The 25,185-nt window shown below is 41.8% G+C and overlaps 1 protein-coding gene across 3 annotated transcripts in view; it reads right to left on the bottom strand.

Moving 5' to 3' along the window:
• GABRB1 (gamma-aminobutyric acid type A receptor beta1 subunit) overlaps window positions 1-25,185 on the bottom strand; it is a 273,995-nt gene that overhangs the window by 77,891 nt on the left and 170,919 nt on the right. For all 3 annotated transcript variants that reach the window (XR_004000482.1, XM_030563170.1, XM_030563169.1), the window contains one exon: window positions 20,442-20,662. Coding sequence is in view for 2 of the 3 variants with exons in the window: in XM_030563170.1 (XP_030419030.1) it covers window positions 20,442-20,662 (221 nt within the window). In the remaining variant the exon portion in view is untranslated. The remainder of the gene's footprint in view (window positions 1-20,441; window positions 20,663-25,185) is intronic.

Below are 25,185 nucleotides of genomic sequence, written 5' to 3'. Positions count from 1 at the left end.
AAGACTGTAAATGCATTCCTCACTCTCTGTCATCAAAGGAAAAGCCAACATGGGAGATTCCTAGAGACAATCTCGGTACCTTAAAAAGATTTTTGGGAAACTGGCAGTTTATTACACTGCTGACAACATTTGGAATCACAGACTATGACTCGCCTGTACATATATTTTACACACTTTAACCTCTCAATAACTCATTTTCTTTTCCTAGCTAATAAACCTTCAATTAACTTACTATAGAATTGGCTACCAGTGTTGTCTCTAAGATCTAGAGAACCAATTGATCTGGGGTAAGTGACTGGTCTCTTAAGACTGGGAGCAAACTGATTTGATGTGATTTTTGGTATAAGTGACCTTTTTATCACAAAGTCCAGTTTGTCTGAGTGGTAAGATAAACTGGAGAGTCTGAGTGGACTGTTTGTGGCAAGCCTGGTATAGCGATCCAGGAGTTCACGTTTGTTCCTGGATTGTGAAATCTAATTATAGAACACATTACAAATTTAGGGAGTTTGCCTTGAAGTAGGCACTCACAGTCATCAGCCACTCCAGACAGCATGACAGTAAGTATGCATCATCTCCATTTTATAGGAAGAGAACAGACAGAAAGGTTAAGGACAATTTTCAAAAGAGGGCACTATTTCTGGATGCCTCCGTCTTGGGGTCCTCAATTTTGAAACCCCTAAACCGAGACCCAAACAATGAGGCATTCACTCTATTGAACAAGTTGGCTTAACTGGTTTGAGTCAGTGAGAGCACTGGTATTGGAATGCAGGAGTCCCTTGCTGTCAGTAAAACTGCTGCTGTTTTGTTTAGATTTGTACACACCGCCACTAAAAAAAGAGCACCTATCTCTTGAGCTAAGTGCTTCTGCACAATTCAAACATATACAACTATAAAATAGACCACTCCTATTATCCCCCTTTTATCTTTAGTCAGCATATGAACAACCATACCTCTCAATCTGCGAATCTGCCAATGTGAGAAACAAGCCACTGAAATGAAAAGCGCAACACCTGTATTTTGGTGCACATCATGCACTAAGTGACAGACTCTAACTTTTTAAATTAGGAAAACTCGTTTTTCCACACTATCTGCATTAGGTAAACCAGCTTTGCAATTTGTAACAGGTTAACTGGTGTGTGTATATGGCGGGGGTGGCCTGGTAAAAATAGTAAGATGAACATCCTGAAAAATGAGTTTTATAGTTTTTATGTATTGCGATGCATAATCAAACGCCAGGTGTTCCATGTTTTGACTAGTTTGGAGGAGGAATCCTTGCCTGGGCTGCTGTGGGGAGAGGCTGGGCTTCTTATGGGGCCCCAGTGCAGGGTTAGGTGCAGACACCCCGTACAATTAAGCTCCTCAATGCAACCTGTGGTACAATTCATGTTGCCCCTTACACAGATTCAATTAAGGCTGGCTGCTTTCACTCATAGACTAATACCAGCTCCCTACCCCGTGACACTTCCCTAGGGCATCCAGGGATGTGAAGCACCTTGCAATCACTTTCCCTGAGAGCGCGAACCTGTTCTGTGCCTTCCAGGGATCAGCTCCCCAGTTAGTGATTAGCACACTCCAACCTCTGATTGTCTCTCTGGAGCATGGTGCACCTGAACCACTGGTTGCTCACTGTGTTCACAGATTCACTGCTTCCAAGGAAGCAGTACACCCCAGCTTACCAGTTACACTTAAGATCACCTCTGAGCTTGACACACAGCACTTAGATACGTTTATATTGGAAACACGTAAAAGTTAATTTAGTAAAGTATAGAGATTCCAGTGATAGCAAATAGAAGTATTGGAAACAAAGGGTTATATATTACATAAAATCATAACAAGCATTCTAGAGAACAGAATTAATAAGACATTGTTCACCATTGCTTTCCAGCCAGGCTGTGATATCTTTTTCATGAGACAACACATGTTGTCAGCATGTCTCCTAGGTGGAGGACACAAGGAGTCTCTTGATACCCTTAGATATATTAGGACAGTCCTTTGTTCTTCTTCATAAATATCCTTGGATGATTGCTTTTTCCTGTGGCTTGCCTCTCTTGTCAATCTTTTGATTAGCATCAGACTCAGTATTCAAATAGACTACCAATGTGAAGCGGGCAATGCACAATAACCAGACAGAGAGAAGTGTCTGTTATCCTATGTCTGAAAGGAACCTGTTGAAGGAATGTCACTTCCTGGTGACCTCCCTTCCCTGAAGAACATACTTTGCAGGATAGATGGCTAACTTCTTAAATATTATCCTTATATACATTTCACAATTATTATGATGACCAGCAGGGTACTGCTTCTCAGTCGCGATCTTACATGCCACCCTTTGGTGAACTAATATGTGTATACCCGACCCAGGGGATCCCTGTAAAACTCTGTCCCCCGTGTGGTCTCTGCCAGAGGTTCCAGGGTCACAACCACCCAACTAATTACAGTGTTGCCTCCCTCTTCTCCCCCACCCCCACCTCTAGAGCTGCTGCAACTGCTGATCTCCTTTTCCCTTCTCTCCCAGAAGCACAGAGAAGCCAGTGAGCCCTGGGGCTGCTGAAGAGGAGATGACAGACTCTCGATACGAGAGAGGTGAGGAGGGAACTAGCTATGTGAGTGAGGGCCCATGGATGGGAAGGCAAGGCAGAGGGAGGGAACAGAAAAAGCCCAGTAGCTCAAGGCTGGATCTGCTTCCTGTTCTCTCTTCCCTGTTGTGAATGTGTTGGCCCACCAACTTCATCTTGTTCAACCATCCCCTCTCTGAATGCTCCTGTTGACATGTGGCAGCTGTCCCTCATAAGCTGCCCTCACAGGAGCAGGGGAGAAGAGCGGAGAGGGTCCAGAGCTAGTCTGCAGGAGGGGCATCTTCCCCCACTAGTCAGCTGTTGGCCCATGTCCTGCAGGACACCACCTATGTCTGGGGTAGCATTCACAGCCTTTAATACCAGTGCAGCTGAGAGCTCTGACACCAACCAACAGGAACATGTTTAAACTCTCCCTCCACAGTTTTCCCACTTCCTTGCAGTTATGGAGAACAAATGGACTTTGCAATGTACCTTAGACCCTCATTAGCCTGGACCCCTTGTGATCAGGGGCCATGCTGGCTGCTCAGCACACAAATTGGCTCATTTAAAAGCAGCCAGCTGGGACAAAGCTTGCAGCAACTCTAATACCACCTGCAGCAGCCTATATGGCACCCACAACTTGGCATGGGAAACTCCCACCTCCTGAACCATAAATTGGGGGGCAGACCAGTCACCTGATTCATGGGCTCCAAAAGCTAGCACTGTAATAGGGATCATTAATAATCTGTGAGCTGTAGGAAAAATCATAGTGGCAAATATTCAGCCCTAGGAACAGCTTTAAAAATATAAATCAATCTTACATTTATAGGTTTGCAAAATAAAGGAAGCCTGACACCAACTTTTATGGCCTCCCCAAAAATCAGATAATTGTACAACATGAGCATACTAAATGGAAGAATGTAAATCTTTCCTGGTTCAACTATAATTTCTTGTTCCTCCTTGGATGCTGTAGCACAACATGATTCTTGGCATGGATATATGGAAGATGAGAGATAACTCGTTGGCTCATTTTCGAAGCTACTTTATCACCTCATAAAATAATGCACAGCATGTTGCCCTGTGTTTTTCTACAGAGTGAAGTAAAAGTAGCTTTTTATATATTACTTTTACCTTTTTTTTTTTTTAAACTACAGTCTCTTTTGAATAGAATTCTGTGGTAGCACAAAAGGAAATATGTAATGCTTGAATATTAGCAATAGCAGACTCTCTACGTTGCTACAATGGCCTATCCTCAGCAAAGGCTCAACATCCTCAGTCCCTTAAAGACATTGCAGGAGACGAGGAGTGAAATCCACAAAACGCTATGAAGTTCCACTGCACTAAAAGACTTGTGCTGTGGATTATTAGAATTCTTTAATGTTGCTGACAGGTGTGTTACTAAAGTAGAATGAGCCAATCAGAGACAGTGCTGTTTGAAAATTTGGCTATGAAGTGCAAAGTGTGGAATAACTGGTTAGGCAGAGATACTGCAGAAAAGGATCTAGGGGTTGTTATGGTGGATTGCAAATTGAATCGAGTCAGCAATTTTGCTGTTGTGAAAAATACAAGCATCATTTTGGAATATATTAACAGGAGCATCATATGTAAGACACAGGAGCTAATGGTTTCTCTCTACTCTGCACGGGTGAGGTCTCAGCTGGAATTTTGTATCCAGTCCTGGGCACCATACTTTAAGAATTGTGTAAACAAACTGGAGAAAGTCCAGAGGAGAGCAACAAAAATAAGAGGTTTAGAAAACCTGACCCATGAGGAAAGGTTGAAAGAAATGGATATGTTTAGTTTAGAGAAGATCAAATGGGGGATACAACAGATTTCAACTATGTAAAAGATTGTTCTAAAGAGGATGGTGATCAATTGCCTTTCGTGTCCACCCAGGGTAGGACAAGCAATAATTGGCTTAATTTGCAGCAAGGGAAATTCAGGTTTGATATTAGGAAAAACTTTCTAACTACAAGGACAGTTAAACACTGGAACAGGTTATCCAAGATGTCTATAGAATCCTCGTGTTTAAGAATAGCTTAGGCAGACAACTGTGAGGCATGGCATAGGCATACTTCATCCTGCCAGTTCTACATTTGTAAGATTCTGTGAATATGGTTATAGTATTTGCTGGCAAAACTAGATTCTGTGAATATACCTGTTATGTTTGCTGGCAAAACTATTTTCATGTTTTTTAAAAAACAGCACCCGCACTCTCAAAATAGGGTTCAAATACTACCTTGCCTGTACTACTACTCATTTTGGCTAGGTTGTGCTAGTCTGACTTCAGTGGCACTTGTGTGAATAAGTGGATAGCACAATGAGAATTGTTGCACAATCTAAACCTTTGTATGCAAAAATCGATATCTGCAAATTTTGTTGGTGCAGTTAAGGGAGACCATTTGAAAACGGGACCATAATGTACACATCGAAAACTTTTAAATCCATCACAGCGTTACTACTGATTGCTGGAATTCTAAGCAGATCAGTAACGTGCACACTACAGACATGTCATATGCACTGTATGGATAGAGAACTTCTCTACCAGAACATTTATGTTACATGGCCACTACATAAATTACAAGCTATAGGATTGTGAACGTTCTGGAGCAGGGACCGTCTTCTTCATTTATGTTGTACAGTGCCTAGCACAACTGTATTGTGCGTTATTACAATACAAATAATAAGAATAACATGGGATGGCTAAAAGCAAACACTAGAAAATTGTGACTGATCTGAGCCAGCCTTTTGCATCTGTCTTAAACTGTGCCCAGTCCAACTGTATTAACGTTAATTGAAAGACTCCCACTGATATCAATGCAAGTTAGATCAGGACCTAAGAAAACAGAAAACACTGCTAGAGTGTGACTATGCAGTTTCAGTAATAATTGCCTTGCACTTGTGAAGTTAAAATGAACTTTTAAACAGCAGTTGACACTTCTGAGGTACATGCAGTGTATTAATTCTTGAAATACACTGGAAAAAATTCTGTTCTCATTTATCAATTAAAGTTGTCGTTGTAATGGGCAACACTATAAAAATATTTGAGGTTCACTTCAGATACATATATCCAAATATATTTGCTCTGTAAATCTTGCAAATTAGAGTAATGATATTGCTGGTACTTCCAGAGGTGGACCAGATGGAATAACTAGTAATAGTTGGGAGTATTTGCTCCCAGGAAGTACTGAGGGGTGTGTGTCACTTCATTTGAACCTGATTTGTGTGTGTGTCTCTCTCTCTCTCTCTCTCTCTCACACACACACCCCTCTACACAAATCAGGTTCATTTTGGTCAGAGGCTTGAGTCTATTTTCCTTTTGTGATCTGAATTGGTTCCCATATCCACAGATTGTAGCATAGTCCAGAACCAAGTACTTCACTGTAAAGAACTGGATCTGGTTAGAATGGTGAACAGCATGTGATGTCAGGTGATAATATTGAAATGTTGCAAAGAGTTCAAGGAAAGGGGTGGGCGGGTTACTGAAAATAGGATCTTTTACATGAAAGCTTTCATTTTGATACTGTGTAGGAAGTTGTAGGAAACACCAGCACCACAAGTTAACAAAAATCCTTAACAGTATAGTTAACTACAGAGTTGCTCTCCTGGGTCCTACAGGAACTTACATATGAGCATGTGAAAGTAAACATTTGTGATTTCAGGAATCTGAGCTTTGAAAAATCAAAAGAGAAAATAATTTTAGACACAGTGCCCAAAAGGATTGTTTAATTTTCCCTGAATTGCTGCTTTAAAAAAAAAAATCCTGAAAGAAGTTAATGTTCACCAGAAAAGGAAAAATACAGAGGCCTGAATTATAAACTGGGTCTGTTACTAACTTATAGCAAGAATATTGGACAATAAAGTACAACATAAGAAATGTTAGCAATATTGCTATAAGATACGAACTTAGTAAGACACTAACTGCCATATTCAATAAAAATGTAAGCATAAATATATCTAGATGTGTGTAAATATTTTATACGCATATGAGGGCATAGATATTGCATATGCATAAAAGTATTTGGTCAAAACATCTGACATGTTTTCAGTTGAAATCAATGGGATTAAAATTAAGCACATGCATAAGTGTTTCCAGGATTGTGACTTTAGATGGAGCAGTTATCTAAATACTGTTACCAGCATGTTACACCTCATTACGGCTAATCATTTCCAGAAGCAGTAGTTGCACTGGGAGATAGATGATAGTAAGTCAGTGAGTTGGAGAGTTCATAAATATTCAACACTGGACTTGAGTAGCTAAATGCCCGTACATGTCTGTCTTGAACCAACTCTATTATGGCAGTTGAATGTTGTAAAATAATGGCTCAGGGGCCTTCTTGTAGAGTTATGTCAAATAAGAGAAGTACTACTATGTAATAAACACATAGTGAAGCCGTTGAGTTTCAGAAAGATAATCTAATGCCATATTAACCTATTCTGTTTATATTTGTATTTATTCATGGGGAACTGAATTATTAATCTTGCGTTGTTAGTCTATAAGGTGCCACAGGATTCTTTGCTGCTTTTACTAATTTTGCTTTGTTTTTCTATGCCCATTTAAACTGTATATTGTATTAATTCCAAACTGCCAACCTCTGAGATACAGACAAAATGTTATTTAGAATTTTGAGTATTCCAGCTTCTCATTTAAGAAGTGCCAGCAATTTTTCATATCTGAGTCTGAAAATAAACGTTTGACTCTGGACTGAAAATGGGAATAGAAGACCTGGGGGAAATCAAGCATTAAAATCATGTTATAGATACAGTTTAAAAACCTGTCTGAGAGAACTAATGATTTGTAGGGAATTCAAATCTTGTTTCCAGCATGATTAGGTTTGTCTTGTTCAAGCATTGCCTGGCTGATGATTCATTTTCAGTAATGAAAGTGAAACTTGCAGGTCATTGCATCTCTCTGAGAGGCTTGATGATAGTCTATTTACACTCATCTACTGTGCAGCAGCTGCTAAATGTTCACTAATATATTGCAATGCTTGGATTTTACCCAGGAGACTAACTCTGGAGACTCTGCTATATTCTCATGGAAGAATCATTTCTCTGTTAGCAGCTTTTCTCTCCGATTCTTCATTCTCCTTTCCTCTCTTTTATGAGGTATTTACCATATGTCATTCAGTGCATACCCTTTCGTATGAAATCCTCATTCATATGATCTATAAACAATGTAGGATGAATGGCCGTAACAGAACTATTATCATCAAGAAAGGTGGCCACTAGAAGTTACTGATATTTAATTTTGCTTTTTTTATCTCCTCAAAAAATTACTCCACCTATGAAACATGTTCTTGTAGCCATTCCTCTGTCAGTTTGTCACCTTCACTTGTTGTATCTTGTCTTAAATCTGGTCTGATGTGGGCAGAAGGGTCCTCTTGCATGCCATGACTTGCAGGAATGGGGCTTTAGACTGTAAGCACCTGGGAGCAGGGATTGTCCATAACTGTTTCTACAGTTAGTTGCCCAGAGCAATGGGAAGCTGAGTTTTATTGGGATCTCTAGGCACTATTAGAATACAAATGATCAATAATTATTATTTAACTAGGTGAGCTCATGTCTGATTAGTGTATATGCAGATATAACTATGCGGTGGCCCCCATCTTGATTGGCACACTGGTGATTTAACCAGGGACCTCCAGAGCTAGAAGCATGAGTTGCCACAGCTTGGGCTAAAGAGCTGGGACAGTGACAGACTCATCTCTTCTTTGAATGAGGCACAGAGTGGGACCTGTAATACACTCACCAGTGAGTTCAGCTAATCTGAATATCACTGCTGAAGATACATATGGTTCCCATACATTCTGATTTTAAAGGACTGAAATTATGAATAATTCTTTACACAAAGAGAGGAAGGCAAATCCACTACCTATTTTCAAAAAAACATTTTAGAAAGTTTTCTCTAAGCATAACTCACCTGATAAGCTGATTTTCATCAGTTAGTTTGACAGAAGGGAATTGCAGACATGAAGTCTAAAGCAAATGGAAACATGTTCTCTATGTGCTCTGTTTAACAAATGAAAACCACATTCTTCAAGCTCACAGCCATTTCCTTATGGGTGCGTTTTTCTCTCTTTCACAATTGAAGTACCAGTTTGCCACTAACAGAATACATCTCTCTGTATCAGGAAGTCCTAGTATTCCCTGCTAGACTTGATACAGTTTTTGTAGTATCCACCCAGCCGTCAGTTTGAAGAGTGTGACAGGAAACTCATGATGGGTCAAAATAATCAATAAACAAATATTAAATATCTTTTTTTCCTGCTAATATACCTTAAGCTTGATTTTGATAATTGGAAACATGTTACACCTCTACCCCGATATAACACGACCCGTTATAAAAGGGTGTCATCAGGAGGAGGGAGAAAACTTGTTCACCTTAGCCTCCAATGACAGAACAAGAAGCAATGGGCTTAAACTGCAGCAAGGGAGATTTAGGTTGGACATTAGGAAAAAGTTCCTAACTGTCAGGGTAGTTAAACACTGGAATAAATTGCCTAGGGAAGTTGTGGAATCTCCATCGCTGGAGATATTTAAGAGTAGGTTAGATAAATGTCTATCAGGGATGGTCTAGACAGTATTTGGTCTTGCCATGAGGGCAGGGGACTGGACTCGATGACCTCTCAAGGTCCCTTCCAGTCCTAGAGTCTATGAGTCTATGAGTTATAACATGAATTTGGATATAACACGGTAAAGCAGAACTCCAGGAGGGCGGGGCTGCGCGCTTCGGCAGATGAAAGCAAGTTCGATATAACACAGTTTCACCTATAATGCGGTAAGATTTTTTGGCTTCCGAGGACAGCGTTATTTTGGGGTAGAGGTGTACTTTGTATACCTGTATAGAGGTATATTTTACTAGTTTTCAAGTTACTGTATTTGGCAATATAGTCAGAGAACCAACGTGATATTTGAGATTTTATTTTGCACAGATTAAGCCATTGTTAAGATGTTATGAAACTGATCCCTTTTTTGGACTGTGAAGCAATTTGTGCTGCTTGTCAATCCTATCTTATCCACATTTTTAAAAAATGTACCAAATGGATCCAAGATACATTGTGCCTTGTCTTTTTTTTTTTTTTTTTTTAGGTTGACTGAATTATTCTTTTCACTATATTCTCTTGCCATTATTTCCACAACTATGGGCAAAATTTGTCACAAGTAGCCAACTCTCTTCCTGGCAAAGTCCCCTCTCTCTTGGAAACTGTACAAATTATTATTATAAAAAGTCTTAAATATGCAAATCTAAAATTAAAGAGCTAGATCATGTTATTCTTTATGTTGAGAGAGCACCAAAATCTATTTTATTAGGATTTGAAAACCATTCAGGTCCAAGTACTGCTCCTTCTTAATGTACTGTAATCCATCCAGGTCTTTATTATGACACTTATCACTGAAGTATCTGAACATCTCTCAAAAAGTTTAAAAAAAAAAAGCCTGTGGGTTAATTTTTCTTCCTTACTTCTCTTCAGACATTAGGACAGAGTGTTTTTCTGCTCAGCCCCTTTCTTCTCCTACCCCCATTGATAATCTTTATCATGTAAGATGCTTTTAAAGCTCTTAAGAATTTGCTTTTAAATTAATTTAGTTGAAAAGAAAGGTGCCAATGGACAGATCAGGAACCTGAAGTCCCCTATGTACAGAACAGGTACATCATGAATATCCTTGTATTGCCCTGCTTCCATGATGACCTGGACTGACTGCTTCAGGGAGTCAGAAAGTTGTTTGATTTCCATGTCCATTCAGTCCTTAGCCTTTCTAATGAAATTACCAACAATGGTGCTAGCTGGGACCAATTGTGCTAGTGGTCTTGGGAAGTGTGGATACTTTTCTGTTAGGAACTGGAATGAGAGCATCCAGGTGGGACAGCTCTCAGTTCCTTTTCTGCAGTACTATCTCCTAGCCAGTTATTTCCCATTTTGTAGTTGTGCATTTGAATTTTTCCTTCCTAAATTAAGTATTTTGCACTTGTCTTTTTATTGAAATTCATCTTGTTGATTTCAGACCAATTCTCTAATTTGTCAAGCTCATTTTGAATTCTAATCCCGCCCCCCTCTAATCCCGCCCCCCTTAAGTCCCTCCCAGCTTGGAATCATCTGCCAATTTTATAAGCACATTCTCCACTCCCTTATCCAAGTCATTAATGAAAATATTGAACAGTACTGGTCCCTGAACTGGCCCTATATTCATCTTTAGGCACATAAATACCTCAGTAAATCTGGCCCTCCATTGTTAAAGATCTTGGGATGGTGTAAATTGGAATGTCATGAAAGTCTGTTTACAGCAGCCAATAATCTGGCCTCTAGTGAGTTTAAAGAAAGCTCCTGAAAATCAGTGTTTGAAAACTTTTTTGTTAAAGTATATAGAAGTGTTTTTTTGTGACTATGTTCTTCCCATATGTCTCCACTTCTAAGTTTGTCTTTTTGATGTTCAAGCTTCATGTGTCTCTCCTTTCCCTGCCCCACTCAACACACTAGGAACCGCTCCCCTGACAATCATCTTCAGAATAAGATGATTACATGTTGCCTTTCACTTGGAACATTCTTATGGTTTCAATAGTGGTCCCTGGCTTTTACATTGTCAACAGCAGGATGTTTTCTGTCAGCTCTGCAGCTCCAGCTGAAGCCTCTTTGTGGCTCTGTGCCAAAGGAGTGTTTCAGGCCTGGTCTACACTACGCATTTAAACCGATTTTTAGCAGCATTAAACCGATTTAACGCCACACCCGTCCACACTATGAGGCCCTTTATATCGATATAAAGGGCTCTTTATATCGGTTTCTGTACTCTTCCCTGACAAGAGGAGTAGCGCTAAAATCGGTATTACCATATCGGATTATGGTTAGTGTGGCCGCAAATTGACGGTATTGGCCTCCGGGCGGTATCTCACAGTGCACCACTGTGACCGCTCTGGACAGCAATCTGAACTCGGATGCACTAGCCAGGTATACAGGAAAAGCCCCGCGAACTTTTGAATTTCATTTCCTGTTTGGCCAGCGTGGAGCTCTGATCAGTACAGGTGACCACACAGAGCTCATCAGCACAGGTAGCAATGCAGTCTCCTGAGAACTGAAAAAGAGCTCCAGCATGGACCGCACGGGAGATACTGGATCTGATCGCTATATGGGGAGAGGATTCAGTGCTAACAGAACTCCGTTCCAAAAGAAGAAATGAAAAAATATTTGAAAAAATTTCCAAGGCTATGATGGAAAAAGGCCACACCAGGGACTCAGTGCAGTGCAGAGTGAAAGTTAAGGAGCTCAGACAAGCCTACCAGAAAACCAAAGCAGCAAACGGAAGGTCCGGGTCAGGGCCGAAAACATGCAGCTTCTACGCTGAGCTGCATGCAATTTTAGGGGGCTGTGCCACCACTACCCCACCCCCTGTCCATGGATTCTGAGGTGGGGGTTGTAATCTCAACCATGGCTGAGGATTCTGCGGAGGGGGAAGATGAGGAGGAAGAGGAGGATGACCTTGCAGCGAGCACACAGCACTCCGTTAGCCCCAACAGACAGGAGCTTTTTGTGACCCAGATGGAATTACCCTCCCAGCCCTCTGAAGCCACTAGCCCAGACAGTGAAGCCATGGAAGCGACCTCTGGTGAGTGTACCTTTGTAAATATAAAACATGGTTTAAAAGCAAGCGTTTTTTAATGATTGATTTGCCATGAGGGCTTGGGATGCATTCGCGGCCAGTAAAGTTACTGGAAAAGTTTGTTAACATGTCTGGGAATGGAGCGGAAATCCTCCAGGGACATCTCCATGAAGCGCTCCTGGAGGTACTCCAAAAGCCTTTGCAGAAGGTTTCTGGGCAAGGCAGCCTTGTTCCGTCCACCATGGTAGGACACTTTACCACGCCATGAATGTAGCAAGTAATCGGGTATCATTGCATGACAAAGCATAGCTGCGTATGGTCCCGGTGATTGCTGGCATTCAAGAAACATCCATTCTTTATCTCGCTCTGTTATCCTCAGCAGAGTGTTATCATTCATGGTAACCTGGTTGAAATTCAGGAATTTAATTAAGGGGACAGAGATGGCCATTTTCCTGCTGGGCTGTTGCTTAAAAGAAATCCTTCCTTGCATGTAGCCAAGCGGGGGGAGGGGAGGAAAGATAGCACTGAGCTTTTTTGCATTTGGCTAGCAGGAATCTTCCCAGCTACCAGCCACACGGTGGGGGGGGGGGGGAGGAGAAGGGGGGTGATTAGCAGTGATCTTCCATGATACCAGCCATGTGGTGGGGGGAGGGGTAAAGCAATCATCCTAGAGAATTGGATGGCGGGGGGTTGGCTTCTGCTGCTGCATGTTAACAGGAAAGAAGCATCAGAGGGCACTGTGTATATGAAGGCTGCAGAGTCAAAAGACAATGGTTTACCATGGCCACATGCAAGCTGAATTCTGATGCCCGGACCTGCGTCTGTGAGATCTGTAACACCAGAGCTGCAGGCACTCAATATTAAGATGCAAAATGCGACCTTGTAGTGAAATCACATGTGCTGTGTAAGGTGAATAGTGTTGTTCACTGTGAAAGAGTATAACCATTGTTCTGTAAAATGTATCTTCTCTCCCTTTTTTCCCTCCCTCATGCAGCTGCACATTTTTCAAGCCTCCCTACTCCATCCCGAAGGCTATCTCAGATAAGGCGGAGGAAAAAGAAGATGCGAGATGAAATGTTCTCGGAAATCATGGAAGGTAACCTGCAATGAAAGAGCTCATCTGAATGAGTGGAAGGACGTGGTAGCAAAGTACAGGAAAGATGCCAGTGAACGTGAGGACAGGAGGGACGAACGTGAGGACAGGAGGGACTCTCGAGATGAGAGGTGGCAGCAGGAAGATCAGAGGTGCAGGCAGGAAGATCAGCGGTGGCGGGATGCAATGCTGGAGCTGCTGCGTGATCAAACTGATATCCTCCGACGTCTGGTGGATCTTCAGGAACAGCAGCGGGGTAACAGAGTGCCGCTGCAGCCCCTGTGTAACCACCCTCACCACTCACCATGTTCCATATCTTGCTCACCCAGACGTGTAAGAATGCGTGGGGGAAGGCTTCGTGCACTCGCCCACTCCACCCCCGTGGACAGTCCAACCTAAAGGCTGTCATTACATTGAAATGTGTTTAATGGCCTTTTCCTTCCCTCCTATCCTCCTACCAAACCACACCCGGGATACTTTTCAGTTCTCTGCCTCTTTTTCTAATTACTTTTTAATAATGAATACATGATTTTTAAATGATAGTGACTTTATTTCCTTAAGCAAGCTGTAATCAAAGGGGGAGGGTGGGTTGCTCACAGGGAAGGAGTCAATAAAGGGGGGGGGGTTCATGAAGGGGAAACAAACACAGCAGTCACACCGTACCCTGGCCTGTGATGAAACTCATTTTCAAAGCTTCTCTGATGCGCACCGCTTCGTGGTGTGCTCTTCTAATCGCCCTGGTGTCTGGCTGCGCATAATCAGCGGCCAGGTGATTTGCCTCAGCCTCCCACCCCGCCATAAAGGTCTCCCCCTTACTCTCACAGAGATTGTGGAGCACACAGCAAGCAGCAATAACAAAGGGGACATTGGTTTGGCTGAGGTCTGAGTGAATCAGTAATGTGCTCCAGCGCGCCTTTAAACGGCCAAATGCACATGCTACCACCGTCCTGCACTTGCTCAGCCTGTAGTTGAACAGCTCCTGACCACTGTCCAGGCTGCCTGTGTATGGCTTTGTGAGCCATGGCATCAAGGGGTAGGCTGGGTCACCCAGGATAACTATAGGCATTTCAACATCCCCAACTGTTATTTTCTGGTCTGGGAAGTAATTCCCTTGCTGCAGCAGTTTAAACAGAGCAGTGCTTCTGTAGACGCGAGCGTTATGAACCCTTCCTGGCCATCCCACATGGATGTTGGTGAAACGTCCCTTGTGATCCACCATTGCTTGCAGCACCATTGAAAAGTATCCCTTGCGGTTTATGTACTGGGTGCCCTGGTGCTCCGGTGCCAAGATAGGGATATGGGTTCCATCTATCGCCCCCCTACAGTTAGGGAATCCCATTGCAGCAAAGCCATCCACTATGAACTGCACATTTCCCAGAGTCAAAACCTTTTGTAGCAGCAGCTTAATGATTGCTTTGGCTACTTGCATCACAGCAGCCCCCACAGTAGATTTTCCCACTCCAAATTGATTCCCGACTGACTGGTAGCTGTCTGGCGTTGCAAGCTTCCAGAGGGCTATTGCCACTCGCTTCTCCACTGTGAGGGCTGCTCTCATCTTGGTATTCTTTCGTTTCAGGGCAGGGGAAAGCAAGTCACAAAGTTCCATGAAAGTGCCTTTATGCATGCGAAAGTTTCGCAGCCACTGCGAATCATCCCACACCTGCAAAACTATGCAGTCCCACCAGTCTGTGCTTGTTTCCTGGGCCCAAAATCGGCGTTCAATGGCTAGAACCTGTCCCATTACCAGCAGGATCTCCAAAGCGCAGGGGCCCGTGGTTTAACATAATTCTGTGTCCATGTCCTCATCACTCTCGTCGCCGCGCTGCCGTAGCCGCCGCCGCCTCCTCGCCTGGCTTTGCAGGTCCCATTTCAGCATAGACTGCATGAGAATGTGCGAGGTGTTTACAATGTCCACGATTGCGGTATTGATCTGAGCAGGGTCCATGCTTGCTGTGCTATGGTGTTTGCACAGTTCACCCAGGAAAAAAGGCGCAAAATGGTTGTCTGCTGTTTTCATGAAGGGAGGGGTGAGGCTGTACCCAGAACCACCTGCGACAATGATTTTTGCCCCATCAGGCACTGGGCTCTCAACCCAGAATTCCAAGGGGCGGAGGAGACTGCGGGAACTATGGGATAGCTACGGGATAGCTACCCACAGTGCAATGCTCCAGAAATCGACGCTAGCCTTGGAGCATGGACGCACATCATCGTATTAATGTGCTTAGTGTGGCCATGTGCACTCGACTTTATACAATCTGTTTTACAAAACCGGTTTATGTAAAATCGGAATAATTCAGTAGTGTAGACGTACCATCTGTGAGAGAAAGGCCTCCTTCAGAACTTCACAGGTGAAAGATCCAGGCTTGTCAAAAGGAGCTGCATCTTCCACCTTATATAGCAGTGCAGTTTATTTGCATAAGCAAGGCCTGATACTTTTATATAGACACTTTAATAAGATGAAGAATAAAAGAACAATCAAAACAGCTTTTTTCTCTGAACAGATGCTGTTTGATACTTTATGTCCAGCATTTGTTGTAATATGTTCAGTGCTGGGGACAGAAATATACATAATCATAGGGAAGTGAATCTGTAGCTGCTGTTGAGTGTGTTAACATTTAAAGAATGATGATTATCAAATAATACAGTCTCTTGGAAATGGAAAAAGTAAGACATTAACATTTTATCTTTGTAAAAGGATACCAGTGTGTTACTATTTCTCTATATGCACGCACTACATTTCCATGTACAGTTTTTTGTACATACATTCACTGATCTGTTGCATGCAATGTTGGTGTAGGCTGTGTTGGTTCCAGAATATTTGGAGACAAGCTGTTGAGGAAATATAATTTATTGGACCATTTTTTGTTGGTGAAAGAGAGAAACTTTTTAGCTTACCCAGAGCTCTTCTTCAAGTCTGGGACAGGTACACAATGTCGCAGTTAAATACAAAGGTGGAACATATAAGGAATTAACACAACTTGCAAGAGACCATTCAAGATTAAGTGGACACAGGATAAAGGAGAGTTAGTGGGTTACAGACTGTTGTAATGAGCCATAAATCCAGTGTCTTTATTAAGTCCATGATTGTTGGTGTCTAGCAGAGCTATGAATTAAAGCACTCAGGCTAGTCTTTTGAAGGTATTATACAGGTTTCCTTTGAGGATGAGGACTAAGGTCAGATATGAAGTGATGGTTTATAAAAAGTGTTCACCAACAGTTGATATGGTGTTCTTGTCTTTTATCGCTTTTCTGTGAGTCCATTTGGTAGAATGGTGATTCTCATTTTACCCACATAGCTGATACTCAGACGTTTTGGAGCATGAGCTTTCATGGGTGAATACCCACTTCGTCAGATGCATGTAGTGGAAATTTCCAGGGCCAGGTATATATATGCAAGCAAGCTAGAGATAACGAGGTTACTTCAATCAGGGAGGATGAGGCCCTGTTCTAGCAGTTGAGGAGTGAAAACCAAGGGAGGAGAAATTGGTTTTGTAGTTGGCAAGCCATTCACAGTCTTTGTTTAATCCTGAGCTGATGGTGTCAAATTTGCAGATGAACTGAAGCTCAGCAGTTTGTCTTTCAAGTCTGGTCCTGAAGTTTTTTTGCTGCAGGACGGCCACCTTAAGGTCTGCTATAGTGTGGCCAGGGAGGTTGAAGTGTTCTCCTACAGGTTTTTGTATATTGCCATTCCTAATATCTGATTTGTGTCCATTTATCCTTTTCCGTACACACTGTCCAGTTTGGCAGATGTACATAGCAGAGGGGCATTGCTAGCATATGATGGCATATATTACATTGGTGGATGGTGCTCTACTCAGACCTTATGCCACCAGCACTCCCAGCTATCTCCGTGACACCACTGATTTCCTGAGGAAACTACAATGCATTGGTGACCTTCCAGAAAACACCATCCTAGCCACCATGGCTGTAGAGGCTCTCTACACAAACATCCCACACACAGATGGAATACAAGCTGTCAGGAACAGTATCCCTGATGATGCCACAGCACAACTGGCTGCTGAGCTCTGTGCCTTTATCCTCACACACAACTATGTCAAATTTTATGACAATATATATCTCCAGATCAGTGGCACCGCTATGGGCACCCGCATGGCCCCACAATATGCCAATATTTTTATGACCGACCTGGAACAACGCTTCCTCAGCTCTCGTCCACTCACGCCCCTTCTCTACCTACACTACATTGATGACATCTTCATCATCTGGACCCATGGGAAGGAGACTCTGGAAAAATTCCACCACGATTTCAACAGCTTCCACCCCACCATCAACCTCAGCCTGGACCAATCTACACGGGAGGTCCACTTCCTAGACACCACGGTGCAAATAAGTGATGGTCACATTAACACCACCCTATACCGAAAACCTACCGACCGCTATGCCTACCTTCATGCCTCCAGCTTCCATCCCGGGCACGATCCATTGTCTACAGCCAAGCACTGAGGTACAACCGCATCTGCTCTAACCCCTCAGACAGAGACCAACACCTACAAAATCTCCACCAAGCATTCTCAAAACTACAATACCCACACGAGGAAATAAGGAAACAGATCAACAGAGCCAGACGTGTACCCAGAAACCTCCTACTGCAAGACAAACCCAAGAAAGAAACCAACAGGACTGAACTGGCCATCACATACAGTTCCCAGCTAAAACGCCTCCAATGCATCATCAGGGATCTACAACCCATCCTGGACAATGATTCCACACTTTGGCAGGCCAGTCCTCGCTCACAGACAACCTTCTAACCTGAAACATAGTCTCACCAGTAACTGCACACTGCACCATAGTAACTGTAGCTCAGGAACCAATCCATGCAACAAACCTCAATGCCAACTTTGCCCACATATCTACACCAGCGACGCCATCACAGGACCTAACCAGATTAGCCACACCATCACCGGTTCATTCACCTGCATGTCCACCAATATAATATACGCCATCATGTGCCAGCAATGCCCCTCTGCTATGTACATCTGCCAAACTGGACAGTGTGTACGGAAAAGGATAAATGGACACAAATCAGATATTAGGAATTGCAATATACAAAAACCTGTAGGAGAACACTTCAACCTCCCTGGCCACACTATAGCAGACCTTAAGGTGACTGTCCTGCAGCAAAAAAACTTCAGGACCAGACTTGAAAGAGAAACTGCTGAGCTTCAGTTCATCTGCAAATTTGACACCATCAGCTCAGGATTAAACAAAGACTGTGAATGGCTTGCCAACTACAAAACCAGTTTCTCCTCCCTTGGTTTTCACATCTCAACTGCTGGAACAGGGCCTTATCCTCCCTTATTGAAGAAACCTTGTTATCTCTAGCTTGCTTGCATATATATATCTGGCCCTGGAAATTTCCACTACATGCATCTGACGAAGTGGGTATTCACCCACAAAAGCTCATGCTTCAAAACGTCTGTTAGTCTACAAGATGCCACAGGATTATTTGCTGCTTTTACAGATCCAGACTAACACAGCTACCCCTCTGATAGTTGATACTGGGGCATTTAATGGATGAGGTCTGCTGTGTGTTGTAGGAGGCATGTGTAGGACCCCTGGATCGTGAAAGGTGTGTTGTGGGAGGTGCTGATCATCATGGAGATATTTCTGTTCTGTTTAAGCAAATCCCCAGCATCATCAAGCTCATCATCAGAAGCAAATGCTTCACAGACCAGTACACACCAACTCAAAGCTGCACCAGACTCTGCCCTAACAACCAATGCAGATGTATCTCCACTGCTATGATGATCAATACCCCCCACAACACACTTTTCAAGATCTGTGGGTCCTTCTCATGCCTATCATAACGTGGTATACCTCCTCCAGTGCACTAAATGCCCCAATAACTATAATAAGTGAAACCAGCCAATCACTACACTCTTTAATGAACTCTCACATTAAAATAAGAAAAGAACACCCTTTCACTCAGGGTATAGCCTAGGAGGAATAGGACAGTAGTGGCTTAATGCCACTTCTGTGCCATATGGAAGCTGGGATGCTGTGGGCCCTGAAACAGTTGCTGGCATAATTTAGAGCAGCCCACAGGGCTTCTCCAAAGCTGCCTATGCAGCTCAGAATCCCTATAGCAGCACAACTCCATTCTCCAGCCATGCCCCAATGCCAGGGCACGTATATGAACTCTGTGCCACTTTACACCAGGAGAATCCTGATCTAGCCAGCTGTGGCACCTTTATACTGATGGAACAGAGAGTGGGGGGTAAAAATGGGCCAGAATATGGTCCAATCTGCCTACAAGCATAGAAGATGTAAGTAGATATAGAGCAGTATGTTAATAAAAACACTTATGGACCTTGCTGGTTATAAGTTAAAATAAAAGCTATATGGTAAATAATTCATGCCTAAAATACATCTAGGTTTCCAAGAAAATATTTACAAATAATTGAAAATGTCCTGTGACATGTCCACAGGATGGATGAACTATCCTTGTATGCTTTAACAACTCTCATACCTCCTTACTTACTGATTTTTTTTTGAGTGGATCTTATCCACATCTCCCAAACCCAGTTCTTTTGACTTGGTGAAGGCAAAATGTCCTTTCCCTACCTCCTCTCTCAGTGCTTGCAAGATACTGATGACTTGTAGTTCACTAAGAGCATGTTCCGGTGGGAATGAGCAAATGGGTCAGGAAATCTGAACCAGCCATGTTAAATGATAAAGCCAAACACACATGAAAAATTCCATCACTGGAGAGCATGGAATAGTGCATATTTGGATTAGCTAATTTTTGTACTTTTTCCTCTCTCTCTTGATTTTAGATCATTGCACCCTTACTAAGCAATACTCAGCCCTAAAACTCATTCCAGTCTATACTACTTCATTGCTTGAGTAACACAGTAATGCTAGACTCCGTAGCAGCACCAACATGCTCAGAAGAGCCAAAAGATGTGAAGGCATTAGGCTTTCACATCAGTCATAGTTAAATACATAAATGGTAGTGGTGGTGTGTTGTGGAAAATACCTGGAGGCTAAGTATGGTTCCTATGCTGTAAGTGGATATTTTAGTTACTTCAACCTATAGCCCCAGTGAATTTGAGTAAAGCTTTCAGAATAAGCCAAAATAAAGGAAAATATGTTGGTGATAAGTCATGCTGTATGGCTGCTACAGTGTTGTGTACAATTATTCCAAAAACACATGAAATGTAAAGTAAAATACTACATACCGTAGGCCATAAAGGACTGTTCCATCAGGATGTAGTCGAATCATTCGATTTTTCACTGTAACCCCGTGAACATATGACTTCTTGTCATTTTGGAAGTATGTGTCCGGCACCCAGAGCTGGTCAGCTACTCTATTGTCCAAAGTTAGGTTCAAAGGTATTCCAGAGTAAGACAGCCTTTTGTCCCTCCAGGACTGCTGGAAATACATTGTAAGTGTGTAGTCCTGGAAGCAAAAAAGAAAAAAGATATTTTAGTAGTTGTGTATTTTGCACAATAGTTAATGTATCCATAATTTTAGTGTTGATAATTTAAGTTCAATACTTAATAATTGAATACATTATATTAATATTAATAGCACACTCAAAAGTTTAAGGATCACTGAAACTTTGTAGCATAGATTTCTATTCAGTAACCACATCTGTGGCTCTTGAACTGTATATGTTAATGTTGAGCTTCCTTCTGATTACAGCTGGTGAACTGAAATATCCTTGCAGTGTCTCCTCCCACATCTAATAGAGTAGTGGTTCTCAACTAGGGGTACATGGCGGTGGGCAGAGGTCTTTCAAGGGTACATCAACTCATCTAGATATTTGTCTAGTTTTACAACAGGCTACATAAAAAGCACTAGCAAAGTCAGCATAAACTAAAATTTCATACAGACAATGACTTGTTTATACTGCTCTATATACCAGGATCGGCAACCTTTGGCACGTGGCTCGCCAGGGTAAGCACCCTGGTGGGCAGGCCAGTTTGTTTACCTGCTGCTTCCACAGGTTTGACCGATCACGGCTCCCACTGGCCATGGTTCGCCGCTCCAGGCCAATGGGGGCGACGGGAAGCGGCGGCCAGCACATCCCTTGTCCTGCGCCACTTTCCACCGCCTCCATTGGCCTGGGATGGCAAACAATGGCCAGTGGGAGCTGTGATCAGCTGAACCTGCCAACCCGGCAGGTAAACAAACCGGCCTGACCCACCAGGGTGCTTACCCTGGCGAGCCGCGTGCCAAAGGTTGCCAATCCCTTGTATATAGAGCAGTATAAACAAGTATATATACTATACACTGAAATGTAAGAACAATATTTATATCTCAATTCTTTTATTTTATAATTACATGGTAAAAACGAGGAAATAAGCAATTTTGCAGTAATAGTGTGCTGAGACACTTTTGTATTTTTATGTCTGATTTTGTAAGCAAGTAGTTTTTAAGTGAGGTTAACTTGGGGGTATGCAAGACAAATCAGGCTCCTGAAAGGGGTACAGTAGTCTGGAAAGGTTGAAAGCCACTGAAATAGAATACTTGTCACTCATGCATTAGGGAGTAACATTAAGGGACTCCTGTCCATAAATCATGTGTTACATGTTTCTTGAGATTTATCCTCAACCTGAAGAGAGCTGCTTTTGCCTGATCTCAGCCAATAGCCAAGCTGGGCACTTGCAGAGCTCTTGTTGATGTGTTCTCTCATCTTCCACATTCCACTCTACAACAATCCAAGAGGGTATGCTGTCCCTACACCCTTTAGCAGATAGTAAATATTTTATCTCAAAGCACAAGATAAGGTACTTTTCCAACACTGTTTATTAAGGCCATCAATCCCAATTCACCATTTACAGTCATGTAGGATTCACTTTGGTCCTGAGACTTTTCCAGGCCTGAAAACTGAGGTCTTGTCTATGCTTAAAATGCTACAGAGGCACACCTGTAGTGCTTCAGTGTAGATGCTACCTATGCCAATGGGAGGGATTCTCCCATTGGTGCAAGAAATCCACCTCCATGAGGGGCAGTAGCTAGGTTGATGGAAGAATTCTTCTGTTGACCTAGCACTGTCTACACAGGAATTTAGGTTGGCTTAACTATGGATTTTTCTTGTGGAGATCAGGCCAGAGCATCTGTGTGAAGTGAATTCTTATCTTCTATTTACTATCAGATTGTGGCCCAGAGGAGACCGCATTTACGTAGGCTTTTGGTCTTCTACTCGGCTTGATGTGGAATGAAAATGTTTCAAAAGGCTTCTGAAGACTGTCTGATTTCCCCCCACCTCTGAATCTGCTGATTTTTAAGTGTAATCAGTTTTTTAAAGTGGAAAACCCCAAGAATTGTGTACTTAATGGAGCTCTTAAAAGATAAATACAGCTGCAGCATGTGGACTGTTAAAGTTTCCCTCCCCCAATTCCAAGTGCCTCGTCATTTTTCTCACTGCCATAACAGTGTAACAAAATTATAGAGACTGTGCCAAACAGATTGCGAGAGGAGAATTTTCTCTACTCTGAGAGAGGGTCTTATGCCTGTCAGACTACCAAATCCAACTTGGACTGTAAATTTTTGAAGAAATGAAAGGCACCATAAACTCTTCAATGTGGTGTTTGCACTTTTTATCTACAAGGACCTCTTAATGCACAGTTATGAAGAGCATTAAAAGTATATGGCCAACTTGCAAATAATTTTTCTGTCTGAAAATGGTGTGCCTGCTAGATCTACAAATGACAAGATGACTACAACTGAGAGAAGTTAATTTTTCTTTTCCATTGTACTCTTTACAGCAATTTGTATAGTCAGTCTCTGTTTTGTTGGTGGTCAAGTTGCATGTCTTGTCTCTTGCACCAGCATAACAGCATTACACTTGTGCACCATTCTGTGTGGAGCTCAGATTCCCAAGGCCATTCAAGAGTGGTGCTTACAAATAACAAAATGGTGAGCAGTAAACCCCGTGACAGGGCTGGAGCTCTTCAATATATTCATGTTAGTTGACCTGAATCTGCATTTTTTAGTGAATAAGCTGTTAGTCCAACAAAGTTTGCTGAGCTCTAGTCATGCCCCTTCTCCCTGTCTTTATGTGTAGATGGGAGAGGAATCCTGAAATTTCTTTCCATTTTAACATCAGATCATGGTTTTGAAAAGGCTGAGAACCATACTTTTTGAACATTTCTATTTATGTCTCTCCATGATATTTCTTGTATGATAAATTCAAAAATTAAAATAAAAACCTATGAAAGTTACAACATTAATTCAGTGAATTTCTGCAGTATTAATCTTTCATGTCTTGAACCATTTCTCTTGTAGAATGTAGAACTGTTTATTTAGCAGGCTAAAATGATGTTGAATTTCATAATTGCAAGATCCTGTCAGATTGTGCTGAAATTATGGCATTCCAGTTCTTATTTATACGTATTTGGTAGACTCCACAATGTGCTAGGTACTGTCCATGCACACAGAAAGAGTTCCTGCCTCAAAGATTTTTATGTATTGGCACCTCTAAATGATGATAGTTAATGGGTACTGATTTCCTATGAGCCTAGAGCTCTCACCATCCCTCAAGTGAACCAAAAAGGTACTGCATATTTGACTGTTAGTTTATTGGCCAAGTTCCCAAAAAAGTGTTGCTGCAAAGTAATGCTAAAAGAGAGACAATACAGAATTACTAATATATATATTATTGCTTTATAAGCAATATCTATCTAAGTTCATGACAAACTTTCATAGCCTATTTTTAAAGTAGAAAACAGTGCTTGTGATTGGCAAATGAAATTATAATGGGAACCACATGAAAGGGCATATATAATGGAAATCTGCAAAGGAACATGATTCACTTTATAAGTATATAACCTCAATATGACATTAACATGTGATTGGGCAATATATAAAATGTAACCAACCGCAAAAAGCAAAATTTCTTGATTGGTTGAAAAATGTTACTTGCAATCTAGTATAGTCTTTGTTGTGACCTTTTGTACTTTGGAAATTTGGAGTGTATTGGGAGATAATGGAATATGTAACTATATAGATGATTGACCTCAAGAGTGACATCTGATGGTGATTGGTGGTGATAAGAGTATAGCTCACTGCAAATTATAGAATGAAGTAAATACATAATGAATAAAAACCTATGAAATGATTACCAAGTTAGACCTAAGAAATGCTACAACCTGGATTCCCAGGAAGGGTGACTAGAGATTTTGCCTTTCTGTTTTTGTGCTGATTAATCCTAGATGTCTAATCTTTGATTAATAAAAAGCAATTGAGCATAACCGTTTGATGTCTCATTAATTAAACTTTGTTAGCAAATATGAATACACACTTCGTAATGGGTTCTGTTCAGTTCATTAATTAATCAAGTTACAAAAAGATAACAGTGCCTGGTATGTGTTCTTGTCACTAGAAAATGGGCCAATATTAATAAAAGCAGAAAGGGATAGATGTTGAAAAGACTGGACCAGATAGGCAAAGGCAAGTATTTAAAATTTTTAGGATAAACACGTAACTCACATTTAGTGGCTTGAAAGCCAGGGACATTTTCCCCTTCTAATAAATCAGGTTTCTGCAAACTCTCTGTAGCAGTCTGGACCAATGGGTTTTTTTGTTTTTGTATCATTTCACAAAGGTTAATCTCCAGATTTCCCCTGAAAGCAAATTTCCCAATGAGGATGCTATCAAATAAGTTATTCTGTAGCTCTTAAAACTTTACACTATTTGGATAAGACAACAAATGATTCAAACAAGGATACTGACATATTAACAGGCCATGTCACTGACAGGTTCCAGATTAGGAAATGGAGACTTTGAAGAATTCCAGTTTATGGTACAGAACATCTCCTTTTTCTCTTCACTAGTTAGGAATCTGGACTCAAGCTCTACGTAGCAGTGCCCACTGGAACCTATTTTTAATGTAATTAAGTAAAGTTACTTAATTACCCTTTTTTGGGTGGGGGCAGGGAGTTGATTAGGTTTTTTGTGGTGTTAATGTTTGGCTT

This window comes from Gopherus evgoodei, chromosome 5 (genome assembly GCF_007399415.2).
Source record: "Gopherus evgoodei ecotype Sinaloan lineage chromosome 5, rGopEvg1_v1.p, whole genome shotgun sequence".
Lineage (NCBI taxonomy): Eukaryota > Metazoa > Chordata > Testudines > Testudinidae > Gopherus > Gopherus evgoodei.
This window is presented reverse-complemented; position numbering and strand designations above follow the sequence as displayed.